The sequence below is a fragment of the Chelmon rostratus genome, chromosome 9 (genome assembly GCF_017976325.1).
Source record: "Chelmon rostratus isolate fCheRos1 chromosome 9, fCheRos1.pri, whole genome shotgun sequence".
In the NCBI taxonomy this organism is placed as follows: domain Eukaryota; kingdom Metazoa; phylum Chordata; class Actinopteri; order Chaetodontiformes; family Chaetodontidae; genus Chelmon; species Chelmon rostratus.
The window spans coordinates 28,901,084-28,920,066 of NC_055666.1; the positions used below are offsets into that span (position 1 = coordinate 28,901,084).

At 45.6% G+C, this 18,983-nt stretch overlaps 2 protein-coding genes across 7 annotated transcripts in view; one reads left to right on the forward strand and one right to left on the reverse strand.

Annotated features, from left to right (window-relative positions):
* matr3l1.2 (matrin 3-like 1.2) overlaps window positions 1-10,290 on the reverse strand; it is a 14,746-nt gene extending 4,456 nt beyond the window's left edge. For 2 of the 6 annotated variants that reach the window (XM_041943590.1, XM_041943585.1), the window contains exons 1-14: window positions 10,216-10,290; window positions 8,249-9,222; window positions 6,362-6,423; window positions 6,239-6,277; window positions 3,995-4,092; window positions 3,775-3,827; window positions 3,264-3,380; window positions 3,019-3,144; window positions 2,762-2,938; window positions 2,362-2,486; window positions 1,501-1,852; window positions 1,148-1,330; window positions 776-872; window positions 288-304 (exon numbers count right to left, since the gene is read on the reverse strand). In XM_041943590.1, the coding sequence (XP_041799524.1) occupies window positions 288-304; window positions 776-872; window positions 1,148-1,330; window positions 1,501-1,852; window positions 2,362-2,486; window positions 2,762-2,938; window positions 3,019-3,144; window positions 3,264-3,380; window positions 3,775-3,827; window positions 3,995-4,092; window positions 6,239-6,277; window positions 6,362-6,423; window positions 8,249-9,037 (2,235 nt within the window). In that variant the 5' untranslated portion in view covers window positions 9,038-9,222; window positions 10,216-10,290. Of the gene's footprint in view, window positions 1-287; window positions 305-775; window positions 873-1,147; window positions 1,331-1,500; window positions 1,853-2,361; window positions 2,487-2,761; window positions 2,939-3,018; window positions 3,145-3,263; window positions 3,381-3,774; window positions 3,828-3,994; window positions 4,093-6,238; window positions 6,278-6,361; window positions 6,424-8,248; window positions 9,267-9,446; window positions 9,506-10,215 lie in introns of those variants that run through there. The other 4 variants (XM_041943588.1, XM_041943589.1, XM_041943586.1 and 1 more) reach the window with 4 other exon arrangements.
* Window positions 10,291-11,822: 1,532 nt separating this feature from the next.
* Window positions 11,823-15,578, forward strand: LOC121611704 (polyadenylate-binding protein-interacting protein 2-like). Its single transcript, XM_041944368.1, has 4 exons — window positions 11,823-11,964; window positions 12,241-12,388; window positions 13,881-14,072; window positions 15,229-15,578. Exons 1-4 carry the CDS (start codon window positions 11,891-11,893, stop codon window positions 15,292-15,294), a joined length of 480 nt encoding a protein of 159 aa, XP_041800302.1. The 5' UTR covers window positions 11,823-11,890; the 3' UTR covers window positions 15,295-15,578.
* Window positions 15,579-18,983: the final 3,405 nt, after the last annotated feature.

Genomic DNA, 18,983 nt, shown 5'->3' on the forward strand with positions numbered 1-18,983 from the left:
GACGTGTCAGGACAAAAAAAATTCTGAAATGCTCGACTTCTCGTCGGGGTGCAGGTCGTTCAGCGTGTCACACACAGACGCCGATCTCCGTTCACGACAACATCGGGCTCGATTCATGCAGTCTGAACACAGCGAAAGTGTTTTCCAGTTCATTAATCTGTCCAATCAGCAGCTGGACGACAATAGCTAACTTCCTGTTGTTGTAAGAAGTTACAGGTAAACACACCTGTCTGTTCGACCTCACCTCTCGCCTCCCCTGAACCTCTGACAGATCTACTGATACGTACCCCTCTCCTCGTATTGTCTGCAGAGAACACAAACACAGAACACATGACCACATTTCATCTGAAGCATCTCCATCAAAACATCAGCATTTAAAAAACGGATGAAGTCAAGATGCACACAGATTAAACAAAGAGCATGTGTAAAACACGTGTAAAACTTATTAAAACACGTGTAAAACATGTGCAAAACGTATTAAAACACGTGTAAAACTTATTAAAACACTTGTAAAACATGTGCAAAACTTATTAAAACACGTGCAAAACTTATTAAAACACGTGTAAAACTTATTAAAACACGTGCAAAACATGTGCAAAACGTATTAAAACACGTGTAAAACTTATTAAAACGTGTAAAACTTATTAAAACACGTGCAAAACATGTGCAAAACGTATTAAAACACGTGTAAAACTTATTAAAACGTGTAAAACTTATTAAAACACGTGCAAAACGTATTAAAACATGTTAAACATGTGTGGAAGCGATCACGTACCGACGGCGTCAGACTCTCCCTCTGCTTTGTCCTCGTCCTCTGCCAGTTCATCCAGAGTCACAAAGTCCTCCATGTTCTCCAGGAAGTCCTGATCAAACTGAACAACAACAAACATCATCATTAACGTCCAAAAGTCCTCAGCTGGACTAACAATCTCACCTCGATTACCATTTTTAATTTTCAGTTTCTGAAACGTGAGGAAGAAGCACACGGTGCACAGTCAAAAGCTCCAGAACAAACTAAACGGACCCTGACTGTTCTCGCCTGCTGTCTGAAGCTGTTTCAGGTCTGTGGGGGCTCAGTCCAACAGCAGAAACCTCATTAAACTTTAACAGTAATAATAAAAAGAATTTATTAATGAAAACTCATCACCGCGTCTGCAGGCTCATCTTCCTCCACCGCCTCCGAACTCTCTCCCGCTTCTGCTTTCGGTTCTTCTTTGCTCTCCTGCTCTTCGGTTTCCGTTGGTTCTGTTTGTCCCTCTGACTCCGCCCCCTGCTTGGCCTCGCCGTCAGCCCCGCCCCCATCATCGATGACATCACCACCTTCGGGAAGCTGTGCGTAACGAGACCTCTGTGATGACGTGTGTTCATGAGGCGTGATCACATGATAAACAGCGTGTTCTGTCAGAGGCGTTACACGTTAACACGCCTGAAAAGACGTGAGGTCATGGTTTCTCTTCCAATGAGAGCTGCTGTAAAGTTCATGTTTGTCTGTTTTCTCACCTCCTCCCGAGGGACATCCTCAGACCCCTCCACAGACTCCGCTCCCTCTGGCTCCTCCCCCTCTGCGTCTCCATCGGTTACCCGCTCCTCCCCGACGTCCTCCCCTCCGTCCCCCCCCTCCATGACTCCCGACACCTCCTCCTCCTCCTCCTCCGCTGCTGGTTTCTCCTCGGGCTTCAGCTTCTCCTTCTTCTCCTCTCGGGTCCTGGAGCTGGACGAGGATTTGGACGAGGAGGGCCTGAGGGAGCTGGAGGAAGTCCTGGTTCCAGAACCGGCAGAGGAGGAGGCGTTGACTCCGCCGCTCCTCTGGTTTCGATGGTCTCCAGCAGACCCCCCCTGCCTCCGGTTCACACTGAAACACAGAAATGTTGTGGCTCGCTTCAGTCCACAGCTGAGACGACACCATGTGACCACGTCCAGCAAACAGCCCACCAGCAAAGCCTTCAAACGCTTCAAACCTATATGACGTTGCCATGGTAACCGTGTCCAGCTCAGAACTCGTCGACTGCGGTTTGCTGAAGAAGCAGACGTTGTGCTGACTTCACATAAATGAGGCCAAAGTCTCATAAAGAGCGAGAATCTGGGCTCATCAAACCTGTGCACGTACAAACCAGGTGTGTGCACGTGACAGGCTACTGTTTAATGTGAATATTGATTATTGCTCATAATAACCGGCCGCACCTACAACAACAGACTGCAGGTGTCAGTATGTGAACAGACAGAAGACAGAGTCACTGTCACAGGAGCATAAGGCCGATATTTGGTTTGACTCAGCAGTGCAGCTCCTGTAACAGGCCACACCCCTAGGTGTCGTCACGGTAATCAGGTGACAAAAGGCGTGTTTTGAAGCTCTGCACTTACTTGAGGGTCTTGTACTTGGCGCAGACGTTGAGGCGGATTGGTCTTCCTTTGATGGTGAGCGGGTTCACGCTGTAATACTTCACCAGCATCTCTGCGTCCTCCGGAGTCCCCAGCTGGACAAACGCCTGGACAGACAGACAGACAGACAGACAGACAGACAGACAGACAGACAGACGGACGTGAACATGTGGATCAACATGTTACCACGTTTCCAGCAGGTCGTTTCTGATTGGACCGTTGTATTCTGCGTACTGCTGCAGCGTCTGTGTTTGTCTCAGGATGTATAAATAAAGTTGTGTTGATATATTTAAAATAGTGATGGACTGAGATTCAGAGGAACAGTTTGATGGACAGCAGTGATGAAGATCAAACTACCTTTATAAAAGGATCATTAGTTCACCTGGTCATTCAAGAAGAGGTGTTTCTCCACAACGCCGAAGCGTCCGGCGATGGTCAGCAGCTCCTTCTTCTTCTCTTCCTCTTTGGGCAGGTTGGAGAAGAACACCACCTGGCTGCCGTGACCTTTGACCTCACGGACGGGTCTGTCCATCGCCCTGTCCGACGACCTCTCGTCTTTCTGAGGGCGAAGCACAACGGGCCGTCAGTTTGAGTCAGAAGCGGCTCGACCGTGTTACAGGCGACGCCGGCTGCCGTTACCTCAATGACCAGCAGCCTCTGGGACAGGTAGAAGCTGATGGCTTTGCCATACAGAGACGCCGGGTGCTGCTCGTAGTAGTTCACCATGTCCAGAGCCTCCTCGTGACTGCTCATCTCTAAGAAGGCCTGACGGGGGCCGAGAGTTCAGGTGTCAGATTTGAAGTACAGGTGATGAAGTGATTCTGTGCTTTCAGTGAAACTGAACATGAACAAAGTTTTAGTAAGGTGTGACGCTGCTGCTCCACCTTGTTCTTGAGGACCAGGTGTTCCCGCAGGCAGCCGAACGGCTCTGTGAAGGCGAACAGAGTCTTGTTGCTGAGAGGCTTCCTGTCGTACTTCACCACCACCACCCTGCTTCTCAGCTGAGGACACGACAGTTCACGTCACTTTACTACAGAACCACACGCACAGATCACAGATCAGACCACATACTGCGGTTCCCAGCATGTTGGGGGGGGTGAACAGTTCAGTTTCATCACCGGTGTCCCGTTCTGTCATTACTGTGATCAAAGTATGAGCACATTAAAAATAACGTGGCTGTGCTGACCTGCAGGGCGACGACTACGATGAACTCAGGAAGATGTGATGTAACATTATGAGTAACGCATGCTAACTTCTGTTGGCTACAAGAATAAACACAAAGCCTTCATCTACCGTCACCAGCTGAGGAAGAGGAGACCCAGTGGATTGACTCGATGGAAACTCTCAGGGACGTGTGCTCTGCTAATAACACAGAGACCGAGGAGTCAAACTGACCTTATTCTGTCCCAGCTGGTTCTTTCCTGACAGACCCGGACCGCCAACTCCTCCTGACACACAGACATGAATGTTACCGTCAGCTCTGTCACGTTTACTTGCTGCTGCACGCTGTCTGAACACGTTACCGTGACCACAGACCAGCCCCCCAGGGGTGGCTGTCCTGCAGACGAGTTAACAATGATAACAGTAATAATAAGACCCCGGTGTGGTGTGTTACCCCAGCCGGACGACATCCCACCCGCTGGCTGAACTGAAGACACTGGGGCGGGTCCAAGCAGCCCTGCAGACAGGTTGGGGGTGTCCAGAAAACTCCCACTGGAACAAAGACACCAGCTGTCAGTCAGTTATCAAATCAAAGCGACCACATGAAGGACGGTCCTTCGCTGAATGTGACGAGCTGCTTCACTCTGACGTTAGCCGACAGTAATCATAACTCCACACATCGTTCTGAACTCTCAGCAAAGGGCCTGATGGGAACTGTGGTCATAAAAGGTTCTTTTCCACAACAGCAGAACCCCTAATGTCCTCATAGGGAGCAATCTAGCTTTTCTTTGACATTTCTACATGGTGACTTTTAAAGGTACGATGGGTAAGACAGTCGTTCTCAACCTTCTTATTTAAGGGACGTCTTTTCTATCACAGAGTTAACTGACTGAACGGGCCGTGAGCCTGCAGGCTGGACTCATTTTATCAGGTGGGCTCAGTTTTCAGCTGATAATTAAGTGATTTCTTGATTGGTTGGAAAAAAAAACCTGCAGCCACACGTGCCCACACATCACACATCAACTCCAGAAGCAAAGCAGAGCTAGTGAAAGACACTGCTTTAACGGTTTGACAAGTTTTATTTAGCTTCTGTTGAGTTTGAATGAAGTTTGTTTTACGATGAGTTAACCTGGTAAATGAAGCTCGTCTCAGTTCAGTAATAGAGAGATGCTTAAATTCAGAAGGTGCATGGTTATTTTTTTCTGTTTATTACGGAGAGTTAAATATGAGATTGTCACCTCTTCAGGTACGAAGTGGTAGCATGCTAACATCAGTAGATATCTCTGCAACACGATACACGGACATGTTAACCTCTGAACTGTTCGTCACCTTCTCTTAATAATTGGAACGTTTTAAACTTCAGATCTGACACACTGCACCTTCAAACATGAGTATAAATAACTGAACGGTCTCCAGCTGCAGGAGGAGGTAAAAATGAAGGAGATTGACTAGCTGATGTAGAAGGTGAGAAGTGATGGTGAAGACACTGGAGGCAGAAAATAATTTATGAGGGTTTTTTCCCATGAAGAAAATGAAATAAAGCGAAGCAGCTTTTGCTGTCTCACAACTTGGAAATATTAAATGATCCAGAAAATACCAACACGACCTAAACATTTATGGAAAATGTAATTAAGATTGAAGTGTTTCCCCACACACTGTGTCATCCATCTGAAGTGTCCAAAGACAAATGAGGAGCACTGAAGGAAAACACTGAGACATCTGAATACTGGGTGTTCATCGAAACACGTCCTGCCTCATCAACAGATAACCAGCTGTCGGATTTCAAGCTAGTATTTAGAGGCAAGAATTCACCTCCAACGTGTAAGGAGGAGAGCGGAAGCAAAAGCCAACAAAGGCTTTGCCTCGTCTTATGTCTCTGTAGTGGAAAAGACGTTAAAGGATAACTTTCATTTTTTACAACCTGGACCTTATTTGTAGCATTAAATACGACCATTTACTCCCCCAGACAACTTTGGTGGCATTTGTAGTCGTTTTGAAGAAATTAGCCCCAGAGGAGCGGCGCGTATATCCGTATAATGCGAGTACTCGGGGCATCCATGCGCAGCCTCTATATAACACATAATCTGCTGAAACTCGTTCATATTCCAATATTTAGTTCTGATATGCTGGTGCTATTCCCCTCTGAGCCGGCGGTCGGCTAGTTTAGCTGTAGTTTGGCACAGCTATGGTTCGTTATTGCGTATTCGTAGCCGACCGCCACAGAGTTAGCCGTGTTGTGGCCGGCTGCTCGCAGCTCCCGGCGTTCGGTAATGACATCATCCACGTCAGAGGTAGTTGTCTAGAGACGCCGGATGTTGATAACATGCCACCACGGGCTCAGAGGGGAATAGCACCAGCATATCATAACTAAATATTGGAATATGAACGAGTTTCAGCAGATTATGTGTTATATAGAGGCTGCGCATGGATGCCCCGAGTACTCGCATTATACGGATATACGCGCCGCTCCTCTGGGGCTAATTTCTTCAAAACGACTCCAAATGACACCAAAGTTGTCTGGGGGAGTAAATGGTCGTATTTAATGCTACAAATAAGGTCCAGGTTGTAAAAAAACAAAGTTATCCTTTAATGACACAAACTAACTACCATGTGCTCTACTCAAATACTGTGATGACTTTAATGACGTACGGGTGCTGTTAACAGAACATACTGTGAGGTGGGTGTGAGCATCTCTTACCTTCTGCCTGAGGACATGCCAGGGTCCCAGTCTGGATACCTGAAACATTCACCCAACATTACATCTCCAGAAAGCATGAACTCGTCTGAGCAGCATCTGTCCATGTGTATCCGAGTGACTCACATGTCGAGCAGCTGGCGTCTGTTCTCGGCATGCTTCAGTCCGTTAACGTGCTGGTTCCACTCCTGCACAACCAAACAGAGAATTACTGCAAGTCGTTTCTCCCCGACCAACTGAAGCTTTAGTCAACTCAGAGGGACTTAACCAAGGAAACAACAGGTCTATAGATTTTCCTCATGCAGAATTTAAGACCCAAATTCACTGTCGACTGTGTCGATATGTGAGAAATTCAGTGATCACTGTGAATGTTGTGCTTTATAAAGAGAGAAGCAGCAGGTAACTGCAGGACAGGAGCTGTATGCGGAAGAATCTGCTCCCTGTTTAACAACTAAAATGTGACCATGATTCCACAAAAGTAGAACGATATGTGAAGAGTCATTATTATGATGAAGATTACAGCTCGTCCAATAAACAGATCAACCCAACATTCGCCTGATTTTAGCTGATTTCTAAGGATGGGTTTCAATAGCTGGTTCATTTTGGAAGAAAGCTTTCATTCATTAAGCTTCATGGCATTGAATCCCTTATTGAACCTTTCATTATTGATCCTTTCTTATAACGTCTCTTAAGCCTCGTTCACACTCTGCAGACGTCTGCAAAGAAAAATAAAATGCTCACCTGAATTAACACCAGCTGTTAAGAAGACTGGCAGCTCAACATGGACAACCACGTAAACCTGAATCGTTAAAGTAAAAAGTCGTGTTGATGAAGAGGACGAGTGCTCCGCCTCAGTCTGCTGCTGCTGTTACCTGCAGCAGAGCAACAAGCAGCTCACCTGCAGCTAACGTCCAGAACATCCTGCACAGCAGTCACAGTTATATGATAAGAGCTGATATTAGCTGAATGATAAGTGGAAATGTGTTGCTTCAGTGAGGAGCAACTGAGTCAGGACAGGGTTCAATAAGGTCACACAGACTCAATATGAGCTGAAACACAGGCGGCTCTGCAGGGAGGGAAATAAACAGGACCCATAATTCACAGAGAGATGTCTTCATTCCACCAAACAAACTACCTGAAAGAGGTTCAACAAGGGATTCAGATTCAATAAGTGGATTGTGAACTGAATTTAGATTCAGCTAAAGGCTACTGAACCGCATCCATACTTACTTCAGATGTATCAGTGCTGCTGTATGTGTCAGCTGAGAGCTACACGCTTAATTTATACTTATTTGTGCTAGTGTTCTTTATTGAGATACATTTTTTTATTTCCTCTCACCTAACCTCTGACCTCAGGAACAGCTGATCCAGGACACCTGGATTCAACAGCTGATTCTGAGGTTCAGATGTTTGGAGGTAAATGATGTAATCGGGTAAACATCTGCTGATTGGTCGAGGACACACAGTATCAGACCAATACTTATGGAGGTACTTTCCAGAATGAAGTCTGACTCTGAGACGCTGCATGTACGAGTGTTGAATTTTATTGTGAAATTTTTCAGGTGTCACATACGTAGAAATGTGTCATAAACAATCTAAAAACCTTATTAGATAAAACTATTTATATTTTTATTTACTTTACTTACTTACTTTATCTAGCTGAAGGATGCAGATATGAGGGTGGGTAGATAACAAGAACTGAATTTCTGGGTAGAATACTCATTTCAGATCTACGGCTGAGTGAAGACTGAAGAGACACAAACCTGACTGTAATGCAACAGAGCTTCGAGTGTCAGTGTGAGACACCGAGGATATGGTACATGCTGTAAGGTGATTAAAACAAGGAAATTACACGATGCAATCTAGACCTCCAGTCATTGGGAACCTGAGGGATGATTACCACCCGTCACTGACTGAAGTGGACAGAAGACTCGAGCTGAGCTCAGGTGTCTGAACTGAAACATTTAAAGTTAGTCCGAGAAGAAAAGAGGAAGGAGGCTGCATGGTACTCACCATAGTGGAATGAACGTCAAAATCACAAAGAGAGCACACATGGGGGAACATGGGGGGCATGACTCCCAAGAAGTCTTGGACTTTTCCGTTTGACGGGGAGCCGATCCTCCTCTGCATAAAGACGGGGTCCGACGTCGACGGCCCCATGGCGAGCCTACTGTAGGAATCGTGGTGGGAAAGCTCCGAGTATGGCCTCTCTCTGCTCCCACCCCCACCACCGCTGCTGTTGTAATTTAAATTGTAGCCCCGGCTGGGAGCGACGTCTTGCAGGGAGCTGTACCCAAAGTCTGCAGAGGCCTGGGTCCGGGAAGAACCCTGACCCAGAGAAGGACCGCCCACGCCCATCCTGCCCACGTGCACGTTGTCCCAGCTGTCCCTTCCTCCTCGATACGCAGAGTCAGAAGACATGGAGGACGCCACCCGCCGCTCCCCGGCATCCCCTTTGCGGCTCTTGAGCTGCATGAGGATGCGCGGCAGTGTCTCCACACTGATGTCCTCCTCAGGAATTTCAGCTAGAGCATCCAGGTCGGAGGGCGACAGCCCCAAACTGGCAAACAGCTTCATGGTGTTGCCAAGATGGCTGCCGCCACCACGCCGGGACATCTGGGAGCTGACATCCTGGCCCTCCATGCCACCGCCGCCCACCCCCACACCTGAGGACACAGCCCCCATCTGTCGGCTGGGCCGCTGTTCATTCATGCTGAAGTTCAAGGTCTCGGCGGCGGCCAGGAGCCCCCGACCCACAGCAAAGTGTTTCTGACCTCCATCTGACTGCGACTTCTGAGACATGACGTCACGAAGAGCAGCTGCTCTCCGGCTTCAAACGTGTCAGCACAGGTGAGTCAAGAGAAAGAACGAAGCGAAACAGGGTCTGTTTGTTAAGGATGTAGGAAGTAAATGTCAGTTAATGTCTTGTGCAAAGAGTAGACTTGGTCAAAGTGAAGGGGAACTCCTCTCTGGAGAATGTCTGATTTCTGCTGAAACACAATGAGGTAGAGTCATTCTTCAAACGCCGCCTCTACGAAGAAAACACAAGCCAGCGGAGAGGCACTGAGCCACAGCAGCATGTACAGCAAATAGAAGCGAATGACTGATTCATTAACAGTCACAGGTGTAAGCTGTGACTACTGGGACATGTGAGCCAATTAAAGAAGGCTAGGAAAGGAGACAGAGCAGGCTTTAAAGATTCAAAATTCACCTCAGACCAGGAGGGAGGACATGAACTGATGAGAACAGAATGTGATGGAAACATCCTCACTGAACAAAGAGAAACCATGAGAACCAGTGCAAAAAGTCACAGACAGATGTGATTACTGAAAAAGCCTCTTTAGGAACTCTGTTTGTCAACGTCTGATCAAAACGTGAGGTCGTAAAAACTGTGTCCAGTTACAATGAAAGAGGGGAGAGTCGGACCAAAATACAGAGTAACTTTACCGTGTAGTTTTCATTATGAATCGATTATAAATCAGTTACAAAGAGCATTTTCACAGTGGCCAGTGAACATTAGGAAAAGCTCCAGTCATGTGCTATTTTGTGCCACAAATTTTGCCTGGACAACAGCAGAAATACGGGACCTGAAGCAGCTACTGTGAGCTAACGGCGCTAGCTCGCTAACATTACCCCCGGCTGTAAACTTTCCGAACGAAGACCGCCGACTAAAATGTCATACGGGACGACTTAAACATGACTACAAGTACTGGTTACAAAACGAATAAAATCGATGAGTACTCAGACATGTCAAGCTAGAGACCGTTCTACACAGTCGAGGCTAACCTTACCGTACTAGGCTATCGTCGTTAGCCTGCATTGAGGCTAGCCTGCTGCGACATGCAAATGCCAATCGTTTAGCTAACGTCGAACTTCAATCCAAGGTTCTAATTTTCTAATACGCAAAATTGAGATGTGGCTTTTTATTATCAACTAATGTAATAAATGCAGTTTATGCCTGCCAATATAAACACTCTTACCTTAAGTTTTCCAAATGCGTTTTCGATAGCTTCCTAGCAGATCCGAAAGCAACTGTAAACCGAGGCGGTACCACAGGACTCAAAGACTGTGCTATCGCGATGTTTTGTTTTCGTAAGCAAACATGGGCGGAGTCGAAAGTTGACGAGAGTAGCCGATTGCAGTCGGGGCGGTAAAACATCGCGCTGAGGTCGAGCTGACTTGTGTTGACTGGATGTGCGGTGGTGATATCCCGGGTTATTGTGTGAAGATGGACGATGGACGCCGTCCGTCAGTGTACAGTTAAAAGTACGATGCCATTTCCTGACTTTGATGTGCTAGAAAAGATTAGTTTATTAATATTAAATCAAAGCGACGTAAATAAAGAAATAGAAAACTAACAAGATAGAAGTGCAGAGACTCCAAAAATAATGAGAGAATTAGAATAAAACTATGGCAGTGATGGTAACAAAAATAAAACACCAAACAATGTGGATTAATAACTTCTGCAGATCATCTGTTCCAGGTGTCTGCCTTCCTGCCTGAACTGAACACTGAGCTGCTGATTGTTCCTGATAAACAGGCACTTTAGAAAGTAATTACAATATCCAGACCCTCTGGAATGATTTTTATAATTATTATAATGCGGTTTAATCTTATCCAAAATGTGACCCATCTCAGAACCCATCAGTTATCGTCTGTTGATGATTTAGCCTCCAGTTGTTTCTGTTGTAAAGTTGGATATTTTAATGTGGGGATCTATGGGGACTGACTTGCTTTTGGAACCATCCTCAAGTGGCCATTCAAGGAACTGCATCTTTTGGTACTTCAGCAGAATTGGCTCAGAGGTTGCTGCATGAAGCCAGTGGTTTCTGCCTCTTTAGCTCAACACACAGACTGTTTACCTACAGATTCTGCATTCATATGCAGATGTATGTTTATAGAGATTAATATGAGAAATGTGAGAAATAACAGCCCACTACAAATGAACGTGAGTCAATAGTCTGTTTATTCTAACACAAATCAATAGGGGGGCTGAACACTGCATTTAAAAGGCAGAACCACTGACTACTTCTCCAAATAGTTTTAGTCACTTTGCATTTATATAGAATACACAAATACTTTAATTGTTAATGTCAGAAATGTACTAAAGAACATTTTTTACTCTGTAAGTTAATGGACATAAATAGTGTAGAATCATGATGAAAAATGAAAGCAGCATCACTTGGTGTGTGGAGTGGTGGCGTGAAAATGTTGAGCCAAATGGAGAGTTTCATCATTAAGGCTTAAAAATGAGCAGCACAGTGTGAATATAAATATCTTCTGTGGGTCTGGTGTAATGACTGTTTCTCAGTAAATCTCATTATTTGAAGTAGAATAACTGAGACCTTCCGTGAGTAACTTTATTTTGTTACTATGTGTCATCTGTGTGGTTTTTATACTGTTTTTTTCTTCCAGAAACCGGCTTCCATGTCTCCTTTTAGAAATAAAATGGCGCTGAAATGCTTAATTAATTACGCATGTGAAATAAATCATGACAGTAACTCCAGACACAAGAAGAACTTTCCTAGTTTCCGATTCTCCAGCCGCTTCGGCTTGAATAGGTCATGTAGCACGTGAAGGCAGCAGAGCTGTGATCCAATCATCAGCGAGCACGGAGTGACGTCTGATATGTAAACAAACAGAGGCAGCGCGGCCATGACAGTTTCAGGAGAGTTCGACACAGAGTTGACCGTCTGCCGCCGCCGCCGTCGAAGAAATCGGGTCGTCAGGTATTAATAGAAATATGACGGTTTTATTGACTTACAGTGTTGCAGCGTTACTGAATGTCTGTTAGTGTTTCTCCGTCTCTCGTTGATTCCGCTCTGTTTACCGTAGAAACCGCAGTCAGACAGCCGTTAGCTGCCTGCTATTGTCTGTCACACAGCGGCCATCACAGCGGCCCCAACGTTGACATAACGGACCAGCTGCTCGCCTTCAGCGGTCAAACCGTTCATTCATGTGTCTCTCTGTCTGTCTCTCTGCCTGTCTGTCTGTCTGTGTGACAGCACTGAAATGAAAGACCCGAGACTCAGCAGCGTCGACCCGAACATGGCCGTCACTAACGAGGTCATCCTGAGCAGCCAGTTCAGCTCCGACGAGGACCCGTTCGCCGAGTACATGTGGATGGAGAACGAGGAGGAGTTCAACAGGCAGGTGAGGACCGGAACCGACCACACACCTGACGCCCAGGTCACAGGGGAAACACACGCGCGAGGCTGACCTCTTCAGGTGGAATCGGGTCAGATGGTGTCGTCAGAGACATGAGGATGGTGTGTGTGTCCTCAGCTGAGAGACAAAATCTTCTTCTTGACCTTGAGCTCAGTGGTTTCTTTGAAACGCATTGATCCAGGAAGTGAAAAGGATTCAGTTGATGGATCCACTTTGAGTCACAGCTGTCTGTCTCTGGGTTTACATCATTAAGAACAGAGTGTGTCATGTGTAGTTGTGGACGGACAGGAGACGTTTTTCGGCTCTTTTTACACCGAAGGATTCATCGTCAGAGTAAAGGCCGACAGTTGATCTGACTTTGACTTATGAAAACTGCTGATGTGGTTTGTGTGTTTGTTGATCGTCACGGTGATGCTGTGACCTGATCCAGCTCTCTCTCGCGTTACATTCGTCTGTTATATGAACTTTAACATCTGTTGATCCAGTAAAACCAGTAGGACTGATGTCAGGGGAGCACCTCGTCACCATCATCATCACCATCATCATCATCATCATCATCAACAGAGCAGAGTGTTCTGCAGTGGTTGTTTCCACATTATTGAAACTGGAGCTGCAACATTTCATCAATGAACTGATCTGAGACTTAATTGGCAACAATGTTAATATCTGATTAGTCAATTAAGTCATTTCAAGAAACAGTGACAAATATTTGACGGTTTAATTTCCGGCTCACAAAATACAATGAAGACTGAATTAATAGTTTATAATAAATAAACTACTATTCTACATATTTAACTAATCATTAATATTGATCAGTTTGTCTTCCGGGTCTTCTAGTGGTGCCTGGTTTACGGTGTGAGTCCACACTGACGTCTTCTCTCTGACCAACAGTCAAGAAAGACAGAAAGAACAGACGTAAACATGAGTGATTCACAGATGATCAGACACGTTTTAATTTAGTGTTCTGTCAGTAGATTCATCTGGATCTCAGATCAATAAATAACAAGAACTCTTGGATTATTCTTGTTGTTTTCCTTCTGTCTGACCTGGTTTCTGCTGAGCGTGTCGACACACATGATAAAAACAGCAGCGTGTTCCTATAAAGCTGTTTGTGCTGCAGGCGTGTGAAGCAGCACAGGAATGTCCTGTTGTTCATGTGACCCAGATACATGACAGCCATCATTTAACCCTGCGTGTGTGTTTCTGTGTGTGTGTGTGTATTCATGTGTTTGTGTGTGTGTGTGTGTGTGTGTGTGTTTCTGTCTGTCTGTGTCTGTGTGTGTGTGTGTGTGTGTGTGTGTGTTTCTGTCTGTCTGTGTCTGTGTGTGTGTGTGTGTCTGTGTGTGTTTCTGTGTGTTTGCATGTGTTTCTGTGTGTGTTTCTGTGTGTGTGTGTGTATTCATGTGTTTGTGTGTGTGTGTGTGTGTGTGTGTTTGCATGTGTTTCTGTGTTTGTGTGTGTGTGTGTACGCGTGCAGGTGGAGGAGGAGCTGTGGGAGGAGGAGTTTATCGAGCGTTGTATCCAGGAGCTGTTGGAGGAGGAGGAGCAGTGGGAGTGGTTCATCCCGTCCAGAGACCTCCCGTCTCAGACGGTCAATCAGCTGCAGGATCAGATCAGTCTGCTGGTTCTGGACTCAGACGTTCACGCAGACGTAGACATCGATGTCGTGGTGAGTTCATGGCCTGCTGCAGCCAATCAGCTGCTGCCATGCGTAGCAACCAACACCTGTCAGAACAACAACTAATCAATTTATTGTTTATTTATGAAACAAAAAGAGTGAAACATGCTGCAGTTTCTCAGTTTGTGAAGTTTGTCAGTTTGAAGACGTCACTTTGGACTCTGGGAATCTATCATTTGGTATTTTTCCACTGTTGTGTGACAAATCAGCCGGTAGATGAAACAATAAAGAAAACGCTGCAGCAGCCCAAACATTCATGCTTTCAATACTTATCAGTTAGCTAAAAGCTACGGACACATTTCCACACGGTTTAATCAAATCAAATGGATCAGAGACTCTCAGCAGGTTTAAATCTCAGTGATCAGACGGTTCAAATTGATCTTAACAGATTTTATATTGTAGAAATGTGTCATAACGTCTGCTGTGGCTTTAGTTAGCAGATACTGGTTAGCTTCCCTGCATTTAGTTAGCAGATACTGGTTAGCTGCTGTGGCTTTAGTTAGCAGATACTGGTTAGCTTCCATGCATTTAGTTAGCAGATACTGGTTAGCTGCTGTGGCTTTAGTTAGCAGATACTGGTTAGCTTCCCTGCATTTAGTTAGCAGATACTGGTTAGCTGCTGTGGCTTTAGTTAGCAGATACTGGTTAGCTTCCATGCATTTAGTTAGCAGATACTGGTTAGCTTCCCTGCATTTAGTTAGCAGATACCGGTTAGCTTCTCTGGGTTTAGTTAGCAGATATTGGTTAGCTGCTTTGGCTTTATTTAGCACAGACAGGTTAGCTTGCCTTTGTTAAGTTAGCAGATACTGGTTAGCTTCTCTGGCCTTGGTTAGCAGATACTGGTTAGCTTCTCTGGGGTCAGTTAGCAGATACTTGTTAGCTTCTCTGGGGTCAGTTAGCAGATACTGGTTAGCTTCTCTGGCTTCAGTTAGCAGATACTGGTTAGCTTCTCTGGGGTCAGTTAGCAGATACTTGTTAGCTTCCCTGCATTTAGTTAGCAGATACTGGTTAGCTGCTGTGGCTTTAGTTAGCACAGACAGGTTAGCTTCTCTGGGTTTAGTTAGCAGATACTGGTTAGCTGCCGTGGCTTTAGTTACACACCTGATGATGTCGGTACCCTAACCCTCGGTCTTCTTCTGTCCATCAGGTGAACAGCAGTCTGAACCCCAACGCTAAGGAGTTCATCCCAGGTATCCAGAAACATGTCATGTGACCCGCTGGGCTCCGCCCCCCGCCCCAGTCCACACTGTGACATCATCAACAAGATGTCTGCCGTATTTTCCAGCTGCCACTCGACCTTCAGCCTGACGTGTTGCCAAAGTTCTGCGCTCGCATGTCTTCAAGCTCAGAGTACTGTTACTATTAGTTACTGCAGCCCTGCACCTGTCTGCCTGTCTCTCTGTCTGCCTGCCTGTCTGTCTGTCTGAATGTCTGTCTCTCTCTCTGTCTCTGTCTGTCTGTCTGTCTTTGTCTCTCTCTCTCTCTCTGTCTGTCTCTCTGTCTCTCTCTCTCTGTCTCTCTCTGTCTGTCTCTCTGTCTCTCTCTGTCTGTCTCTCTGTCTCTCTCTGTCTCATTGTCTCTCTCTCTCTCTGTCTCTCTCTGTCTGTCTGTCTCTCTCTGTCTCTCTGTCTGTCTGTCTGTCTCTCTCTCTCTCTCTCTCTCTGTCTGTCTGTCTGTCTCTCTGTCTCTGTCTGTCTGTCTGTCTGTCTGTCTGTCTGTCTCTGTGTCTGTGGAAACTCTCTGAATGTAAATCAGCTGAGAGTTTTTCTTCTTCTTTGGTTTTAATTCACTTTAAGGACAAACTGGTCTCTGTCTCCTGTCTCCTGTCTCCTCTGGTGTCTCTGCTCACATTCTGAGATTTGTTTGCACTTTCGTAAAAAACTAAAATAAACTTGTGTTCAGATTTTGCTTAGAGTTTAGATCCAGTCTGAACTGATCTAGATCCAGTCTGACCCGGCTCAGACCCGGTCTAGAGCTGGTCCGGACTGGTTTATATCCGGTTTATATCCGGTCTGATCTGCTTGGTCTCTGGTTTCTTCGTCTTTTCCCAGAATCCTTTGTGTTTGACCCTCAGAGCTGCTGGCACTCCACTGTTTGTTTGTCGTTTTTCTAAATGCACATAAAGTTCTGTATAAAAAGTCATATAAAGAAAAAAGTTGTAAAAAAATGTCTATTTTTTCTTAATCTATTTGAAAATAAATGTTTATGGAGAAAAAGTCCTTCAGTTTGTTTCAGCTGCAGCTTCGTGGTTCTTTCATCAGAAACCAATCATCGTTCTTATTACTGAATCATTGGGGGGGACTGCACCTGGCTGTTCACCTGATCGCAGGGGTCTCACCTGCCTCCGTCACTGACAAACCTGAGGCAGGTCTTTAAGGTCTTTAGCCATTCTGGACAAACAGACAAAGACAAACCCAGCTGCAGGACCCAGTTCTGGACCGAGACGTTAGACCTGAACAGGAAGCTGTCGTCTGTGTCAGCAGGTGCTCTACAGCGCCACCTGTAGCTCAGCACTTCATTCAGACCAGAGCAAAATGTCACCGGCAATAAAAACACTGTTTGTTTTTGTCTTTTCTACAGTTGAACTTTGAGGTTTGCAGACGCATGAAGTTTTATTTGTTGCTCCTTCGTTGCTGTTTGCTTGTGTTGTCACTGGGTGGCGCTGTGCTGCTTTTAAATGTTTTTAGATGAACACAGCTCTTCATGATTACCTTTCATTTGAAGCTTCATTATATTTATGTTGTCATTTCATGAAGTTTTTAGCTCCTGTTTAAAGCCAGTACTTTTACTTTTAATACTATCCATCTCCTGCAGCAACCCCTGAATTCAGGACTTCTACTTCCTGATGTGTGTTTTTACTGAAGTTAAAGATTTGAGGACATTAAAGCTGTTACGTGACCCGACAGCCACAGAAATATCTGCATGATTTGTATTATTTCATTTGAAATAAACACGTTTCCTGTCGCTGAAGCTGAAGTCGACAGTTTGGTTCTGATCAGACGTTGAACAGCATCTGATGCACTCAGTCAGTCTCTGAGTTTGATTATTAATCCAGTGTTTTCCAGTTTTTTGTGATGTGTCCCTCTGAGCAGCAGGAGGCGCTCTGACTTCACCAGACTGAACAGAACATTTGACTTCTTTTGAGAAGTTTACTCCTCATGTAGAACTGTTCTGGTCTGATGACGGTGAGCAGTCTGCAGTGCTGGACAGCAACAAATACATTTACTCAAGTACTGTACTACAGTACAGTTTTAAAGTACTTGCATTTTACTTGAATATTTCCATTTTCTGATGCTTTGAACTTCCAGTTCATTTATTTGACAGTTTTAGTTTACAGATTGATTTTAAAAGGAAAAATAATGACAATTGATATCAGTGATCAATTGATGACGATGGAGCACATCGTTAAAGACTGAACACTGAACTGTGTTTGTGTCTCCTCATCATGTTTTTGTCATTTCACCTCGTCGCTCTGCTGTCGCTCTGCCGTCGCTCTGCTGCCGTTCTGCGTCACTGTGCCATCGCTCTGCCGCCGTCCTGCCGTCGCTCTGCCGCCATTCTGCTGTCACTCTGCCGCCGCTCTGCCGTCGCTCTACTGCCATTCTGCGTCGCTGTGCCATCGCTCTGCCATCGCTCTGCTGTCACTCTGCCGTCCCTCTGCCGCCGTTCTGCCGCCGTTCTGCTGTCACTCTGCCGTCGCTCTGCCGTCGCTCTGCCGGCGCTGTGCTTCCTCCTCTGCTGCTGTATTTTGAGTGACGTCCTGCGGCGAGCAGCAGCTGGCCTGGATTATCTGCGGCCGTCACTCATCTCTACATAAACACACAGAAGCTGCGGACCTGCAGCTGAAATGTGTTCTGCATTAACTGAAGGTATCAAAGTGCTACAGGACGAGATCGAGAGGAAAATAAATGTAACATCAAGCTTGGAGAAAAGTTTCAGGGAGCCGGAAGACTGAAACCAGAGAGTCTGTTTGTTCTAATAAAACAAAATGAGTTGATTCAATGAAGTCAGATTAAAACAGCAAAAGTGAACACGTGAACACGTTTATCTAAGATGAAGTTACAATCAAAGCAGACGCTCAGATGAGCAGTTCAGGGTTGAGACTTGGTGGAAAAGGTCGGGTTCAGGTATGAACTGCTTAAAGCTAAAGAGTAGAAATACTGTGTTGGAAATAAAATTCCTTCAGTAAAATGTGAAAGTATGAAAAGTGAAAGTAGTCACTGTTGTATCTTTACATGCTGTTTAAATGTTGGATTCTTATTACGTACAGCTGCTGTGAGCTGTATGTGTGTGTCTGTGTGTGTGTGTGTGTGTGTGTGGGTCTCTGTGTGTCTCTGTGTCTGTGTGTGTGTGTGTGTGTGGGTCTCTGTGTGTCTGTGTGTGTGTGTGGGGGGGGGGGGGTCTCTGTGTGTCTGTGTGTGTGTGTCTGTCTGTGTGTGTGTGTGTGTGTGTGTGTGTCTCTGTGTCTGTGTCTATGTGTGTGTCTGTGTGTGTGTGTTTGTGTCTATGTGTGTGTCTCTGTGTCTCTGTATGTCTGTGTGTGTGTGTGTGTCTGTGTGTGTCTGTTTGTGTCTATGTGTGTGTGCTTGTGTGTCTGTGTGTCTATGTGTGTGTGTGTCTATGTGTGTCTGTGTGTTTGTGTGTGTGTGTGTGTGTGTCTCTGTATGTGTGTGTATGTGTCTGTGTGTGTGTGTGTGTGTGTCTGTTTGTGTGTGTGTGTGTGTGTGTGTGTGTGTGTGTGTGTGTGTGTGTGTGTTCTTTTTCCCTCCAGAGAAACTGGAGGTTCACTTTGTGAGGTGTTCACTGCTTCATATTAAACCCTGTAAAAAGACGTTCTGTTTCTTTTGGACCGGGCTGCTGTTGACCTCACCTGGACCACATTAATATTTCATAACTGTGATC

Coding starts and splice junctions, on each gene's coding strand:
- LOC121611704 (XM_041944368.1), top strand. CDS start 11,891: ATGACAGTTTCAGGAGAGTTCGACACAGAGTTGACCGTCTGCCGCCGC. Junction 11,965..12,240: donor CGAAGAAATCGGGTCGTCAG/GTATTAATAGAA, acceptor TCTGTGTGACAG/CACTGAAATGAAAGACCCGA. Junction 12,389..13,880: donor AGGAGGAGTTCAACAGGCAG/GTGAGGACCGGA, acceptor GTACGCGTGCAG/GTGGAGGAGGAGCTGTGGGA.